We start from the raw sequence: 6,838 nt of genomic DNA, 5'->3' as shown, positions 1-6,838 counted from the left end.
AGCCCTGCACCCAGCATGTGTCTCATATGACTGTCTACAAGTAAGATTTAGGTTAGCAGTCTATTTAGTGTGTGTTTGGTGGTATGGTGGTGAGCATAGCTGTCTTCCGTGTGGTTGGCCTGGGTTTGATCCCTGGACATGTCATGAATGTGAGTATGGTTTTGAAATACTACAGATCTCTGGAGAGAGAGAGAGAGAGAGAGAGAGAGAGAGAGAGAGAGAGAGAGAGAGAGAGAGAGAGAGAGAGAGAGGGAGAAGGAGAAGGAGAAGGAGAAGGAGAAGGGCTGGCTGGCTGGGCTATTCATTTTAGGCATCTAGAGGGATAGAAACCCTTACAAACCTGAAAAAGTAAAATTTCGGTTGGAGACACGAAATTCGTCATTACGGGAGTGAAATTTCGATTACGAAATTGTAAATTACGATTTGAAAATTAATTACGAAATTACGAATTTGGGTCGTAATGTTAAATTTCGCATTCGTAATAAAAGCAGTTCGAAATTTCGAAAATTTCGGCTCATCTCTATCTACATCCCCCTCTTGAGGGTATTTGAACTGTTTTTAATCCACAAAAACGAAGGCAATCAGCATTGCCTCCATGTACTTCTCTGATGTGAGCAATCAAGCGACCAGCACCCTTCCCAGTTTTAATCGAATTGTAGTGTTCCTGGAATCTCGCACCCATGGGTCTAGTAGTTTTTCCAATATAATAGCGCCTACATGGGCATAGTACAACATATACTACAAACATAGATTTACAGTGGAGAAGCTCTTTGATAACAATCTCATGACCACCCAAAACAAGTGACTTGCCAGGGAGAAATTGGTGGCAGTGGCTACAATTGTGACACCGAAAATTTCCCTTCGGTCTCATTTTAGTTAGCCAATCCACCTCCCTGTACTCACTTCTGACCAATACGTCTCCAATAGTCTTGGCCCTTCTAAATGTCACCATGGGTTTTTCATGTAGTTTGGACCACACATTGGCACTATTTGACACTTCGACCCAGTTCTTATTGATAATTTGGCGGATTCTCGGAGCCATAGGAGAGAAGTCGAACACAAAAGGGACAACAGATTTCCCTGTATCGGATTTAAAGGATTGTTTCTTCCTAATGTTGCGATTGAAAAGGTTTTCTCTTTCCTGTCCATTGGCTCGAGTAAACGCCTCAATCAACAAGGGTAATGGGTATCCCCGGGACATCAATCTAAACCCCAGTTCTTTACATTGGGCTTCAAAATCTTCCTGCTTACTATTGTTTCTTTTAAGCCGTAAAAACTGGCTATATGGTATCCCATCTAGCACATGACGTGGATGGTAACTGGAGTAAGCCAAAATAGAATTAGTGGCCGTCTGCTTCCTAAATCCCCTAGATAGTAACCTCCCATCCTCTATAAACAACATAAGGTCCAAAAATTGCAATTCAGTGTTTCCCCATACTCCAGTAAATTTCATATTCAAATCATTAAGATCAAGCCATTTTACAAAATCATTGAAAAGGGCCTCCTCACCATCCCAGACCAACAGCACGTCATCCATGTAACGGTGCCAGGTCACGATGGCGCGGCGATAGGGATTACTCGGATGGTAGATGTAATTATCCTCCCAATGCGCCAAAAAAAGGTTTGCAAAGGTTGGAGCCACCGAGGTCCCCATCGCCACGCCAGAGGCCTGTCTGTACCAGGCACCGTCAAACAGGAATGCATTGTGCTTAAGGACATAGGAAAGACACTTCCCAATATATTCTGTCCAGAGTTCATCCTTCCCCTGTTTAACCAAAAATTGTTGGACTACCTCCACCCCTAGGTCCTGTGGGATTCTGGTGTATAAACTTTCCACATCAATGGAGGCCAGGTGAAGTCCCGGCCTCCACTGTATGGATGGGAGCAGCCTCAGGACCGCCAGGGTGTCGGCCAAGTAGGAAGGGATTTTATCAAGGAACGGCTTCAGTAGATATTCAAGGTACCGAGACAAGGGTTCGGTGACCGACCCCTTAGCCGACACAATGGGCCGGCCCGGAGGCTGCTCCAAGCTCTTATGCACCTTAGGTAACATATACCAGACTGGCTTTCTAGGGTACTCGGGGAACAAACCTTCTCCCAATTTCCGAGAGAGCCAGCCCTGTTCGACACCCTGACGTAACAATGTCTGTAACACCCTTTTATACTGATATGTGGGGTCCCTAGCCAATTTTTCATAAAAGCCATCAGATCCCTCTAACTGTCTCAATGCCTCAGCTTTATAGGCCTCTCTAGATAGAAGAACTAAATTGCCCCCCTTATCAGCCTTCTTGGCTACAATTTTATCATTAGTACTGAGCCATTTCAAGGCTGACAGTTCTTGAGGGGATAAATTCGATGGAGCTTCAGGATAAATGAGGGCCTGTAGTTCACTTTTGACCTTGTTGTCAAACTTGTCAATGTCAGAGCCTGGATGAGAGGGAAAATCTCTAACTGAACGGCAAGGGATAAAGGCCTCCCTATCAGTGGAAGACTCTATAGTGGCTGTAGATCCCGATTCGTTTTCTTCCAGTAGGCTCATTAAGTCAGTGAATACTTGCAAATCAAGCCTTGTCATAGGGGGTAAAAAGCCTAACTGGTTCTCTGGTTTGTCTTGAAAGTGATGTGTGGAGATATTTAGCTTGCGGATAGCCTTATACCAATCCACCTCAAAATGGAATTTATCAAAATTACAGGAGATGGAGTAATTTAAACCTTTCTTCAGAAGGGACTCAGAGCCTTCTGGTAACGTAAGGCCAGTAAGATTGATAATTTGTAACTCATCCTCTATGGGAGCTATTGTCTCTTCCTCCAGTATTTTCGACCAGGGGTGTTGCGATTCCACTTCACCCGTCTTGTCGTTGGTTGAGCCGGGCTTCCTGCGGCCCCGTCTTTCTGAAAAGGAACTACAGCTATTCTGGACGGTGGCGACCTTAAAACGCTACGACGGAGAACAGATTGCGGCTCGAGGCTTTCGAAGGTACAGTGAGGCATTGGAGTACCAGGATGATGTGGAATTTATGAAGGTGTGGAAGGCCCAGCAGTTGGAGAACGCACTGAAGCTTCAAAAGATAGTGCTGGATCGAAGTGAGGTTGAATACAACAAAGTGTCTGAGGAGCTAAAAGATTGCAGGAAAGAGTTGGGTAAACTTACCACTTTCGCAAATTACGACACTATTATCGAGAAGATCGATAATCGACTGGGCCCGATACAGGATATAATTAAAGAGAGGAAGCTTCGCAAGTTTAGGAGAGATCAGGACGATTATAAGAAAGGTCGTATCTTCGATTGGGGACAAGCTCCTAATAAATCTAACCGTAAAAGGAACCGTCGAGGATATTGGACCTCGGAATCAGGGTCAGATTCTAGCCCTGAGAAACCTTCAGGCCAAAAAGCAACACCAAATACGTCCAAACCCACTCCATCATGTGCAGGAGTCCCTTTAGGCGGACAAGACGGGGCCGCAGGAAGCCCGGCTCAACCAACGACAAGACGGGTGAAGTGGAATCGCAACACCCCTGGTCGAAAATACTGGAGGAAGAGACAATAGAGCAGCTTACATTTATCTCTGCTGTGCTCAAACTTCAGTAATCAACGGCGTGGAATTATCGGGTCACCCCGGAACTCCCTTCACACATGGAGACTGTGGCCCAGCGCCCATAGGAGAACACAACCCACCAACCCCGGCAGTAGCTTCTTTAATCCCTCAAGCCACCAAACATCCCCACCAAAACCGCCAGGCATAGGATCCCACCGGAACAACATGATTACATTGTGTATCTCATACTGACCTCAGATGTAACAGCTCATTATGTTACATTGTGTATCTGATACTGACCTCAGATGTAACAGCTCATTATGTTACAATGGGCTCTATTCTCAAAGAGCCAAAAGTACCGCAAAATTTTACCGGTAAATTCCCGCCAGCGGTAAACTCCGCATTTTTTCAGCATTCACTAACATTTTCCGCATGTTTGCCGCATGCGGGAAAAAAGATGCGGAAACGGCCATTATTCATGCGGGAATCATGCGGTAAAAAGGTCGCATGAAAAAGTCCACCAAGCACAGCCCTTAAGCCTCCACACTTCATTAAAGTCAATGGGATGCGGAATATATCACCTACTACTTGTAGGTGATAAAAATTCGGTAATTAACGAAGAAATGATGCGCCTGAACTAGTGTTGGGCGAACAGTGTTCGCCACTGTTCGGGTTCTGCAGAACATCACCCTGTTCGGGTGATGTTCGAGTTCGGCCGAACACCTCATGGTGTTCGGCCTTTTAAGTTCGGGTTCGCCCCGAACTTCTGTATGCCCCCGAACAGGGCCGAACAGGGCCCCTGTTCGGGCGAACAGGGCCCTGTTCGGCCGAACAGGCCGCAATACGGCCCCCCTATGGGGTCGCAGGCATAAGGGGGGAGCATGCCCCGATCGCGGGGGGGGTCGGAAATTCCCCCCACCCCCTCCGCTAGCGCTCCCCCCTCTGCCCGCTTCCCCATTCAAAAGTTTCAAGAAGTACCTGTATAGCGGATGGCCTGGCAGTGGGCGGCACTGTGGAGTGAGGAGGAGGAGGAGTCCGGAGAGTGACGAGTTGAGGGAGGCCGGGCAGCGGGCGTGAGGTCAGAGAAAGGGCGGAAGTTCCGCCCTTTCGCTGACCTCACGCCCGCTGCCCGGCCTCCCTCAACTCGTCACTCTCCGGACTCCTCCTCCTCCTCACTCCACAGTGCCGCCCACTGCCAGGCCATCCGCTATACAGGTACTTCTTGAAACTTTTGAATGGGGAAGCGGGCAGAGGGGGGAGCGCTAGCGGAGGGGGTGGGGGGAATTTCCGACCCCCCCCGCGATCGGGGCATGCTCCCCCCTTATGCCTGCGACCCCATAGGGCCCCCAAAATAGGGATGTTCGGGAAGTTCGGGGTTCGGCCCGAACATGCCGAACATCTCGGCCATGTTCGGCGAACTTTCCCGAACCCGAACATCCAGGTGTTCGCCCATCACTAGCCTGAACATCTTTGAGAATTGATCTTTTATTGCGGAAAATACCGACTTTGCGGAAATTTTACCGCATGAATCCCGCACTTTTATCACACTTTTTCCGCATGCGGAAAAAACATGCGGAACATTTTGAGAATCCCAACTTGACGGTATTTTGGGTGCAAACTTACCGCATGTACTTTACCGCATGCGGGAAGTCTTTGAGAATAGAGCCCATTGTGTATCTGATACTGACCTCAGATGTAACAGCTCATTATGTTATATTGTATAACACTGTTCTGTTCAATCACCCCCTCTCCTTGCTCAGCACATTAGTGATGGGTCGTTCGCGAACGAGCCGGCTCTAAGAGCCGGCTCTTTGCTGCGAACGGCGAGAGCCGGTTCTCAGTTTTAAAAGAGCCGATGCCTCAGCCGCCCCACACAGCTCTGATTTGCTGTGTAATAAAGGGCGCTAGTGATGGGTCGTTCGCGAACGAGCCGGCTCTTTGATGCGAACGACAAGAGCCGGCTCTCAGTTTTGAAAGAGCCGATGCCTCAGCCGCCCCACACAGCTCTGCTTTGCTGTGTAATAAAGGGCGCTGAGGCATGCTGGGAGATGTAGTCCTCCTCATGCAGCTTGTAGGAGTGTATGGGGCGGAGCAGAGCAGTAGCAGGGGGGATTGCCGGAGCCAGAGAAGCAGTCTGGAGTTGTCATGGAGCCGGGGCGGGGCTTTTACTCCGATACTGAGTGGCAACTAGTGAAATTTAATGAAGAGCCGATTGAGAGCCGTAAGAGCCGGCTCTTTAATGGGAGCCGATTCAGAAGAGCCGATTCTCCAAGAAGAGCCGGAATTCCCATCACTAAAGGGCGCTGAGGCATGCTGGGAGATGTAGTCTTCCTCTTGCAGCTTGTAGGAGTGTATGGGGTGGAGCGGAGCAGTAGCAGAAGGGATTGCCCCAGTCAGGGAAGCAGTCTGGAGACGTCATGGAGACGGGGGCAGGGCTTCTACTCCGATTCTTAGTGATATTTAATGAAGAGCCGATTCAGAGCCGTAAGAACCGGCTCTTTACTGGGAGCCGATTCAGACGAGCCGGAATTCCCATCACTACAGCACATATATATGTATTATATTTAATAGCAATGCCGCCGTGCATTACATATTTATACACACCTTCCGTATAAATATGAAATTGTAAATTTGAGTTCAACATATTCCCATAGCGCTTTCTACAGAAACAGTGGGTGGCCCTGAAAAAGGCCTTTTTGTTTTAGTTGTTATAATCAGGGAAATGGGGAGTTTAGCCCCCGAAGCCGTAGAGGGTGCGCCCCTGGCGCTTGAGGGCGTACACCACATCCATGGCGGTGACCGTCTTCCTCTTGGCGTGCTCGGTGTAGGTGACGGCGTCCCGGATGACGTTCTCCAGGAAAACCTTCAGCACTCCGCGGGTCTCCTCATAGATGAGGCCGGAGATGCGCTTGACACCCCCTCTGCGGGCCAGGCGGCGGATGGCGGGCTTAGTGATGCCCTGGATGTTATCCCGGAGCACCTTCCTGTGCCGCTTGGCGCCTCCTTTCCCGAGTCCCTTCCCGCCCTTTCCTCGGCCAGACATAATTACGAAGCTGCTTCTTCTCCGGTGCAGATATGAACTGATCGTTGCTGCCGCCTCCTCTCCTCTTATACAGACTGAGCGGACCTGAGGGGAGACTGCATAGCAGAGGGCGGAGCCACATACAGATTTGGAATATTGAACATATAGATACTATTTTCCTACATCTTCCATTACTGTACTTATGCAGGAAATGGTCATTGCTTTTTGGCTTTTATCTGCAGTATTACGTATATCGTATATTGTAGTCATACAGATTTAC

The 6,838-nt window shown here is 48.8% G+C and overlaps 1 protein-coding gene across 1 annotated transcript; it reads right to left on the bottom strand.

Annotated features, from left to right (window-relative positions):
- Positions 1–6,267: 6,267 nt before the first annotated feature.
- LOC137534880 (histone H4) lies at positions 6,268–6,579 on the bottom strand. Its single transcript, XM_068256559.1, has one exon. It carries the CDS (start codon positions 6,577–6,579, stop codon positions 6,268–6,270), a length of 312 nt encoding a protein of 103 aa, XP_068112660.1.
- Between the last annotated feature and the right edge of the window lie 259 nt (positions 6,580–6,838).

The sequence above is a fragment of the Hyperolius riggenbachi genome, chromosome 10 (genome assembly GCF_040937935.1).
Source record: "Hyperolius riggenbachi isolate aHypRig1 chromosome 10, aHypRig1.pri, whole genome shotgun sequence".
Lineage (NCBI taxonomy): Eukaryota > Metazoa > Chordata > Amphibia > Anura > Hyperoliidae > Hyperolius > Hyperolius riggenbachi.
Note: the sequence above shows the minus strand (reverse complement) of the source record. Positions and strands in the feature narration are given on the sequence as shown.

Excerpts from the sequence above, each read along its gene's own strand:
- LOC137534880 (XM_068256559.1), bottom strand. The coding sequence starts at position 6,579 with ATGTCTGGCCGAGGAAAGGGCGGGAAGGGACTCGGGAAAGGAGGCGCC.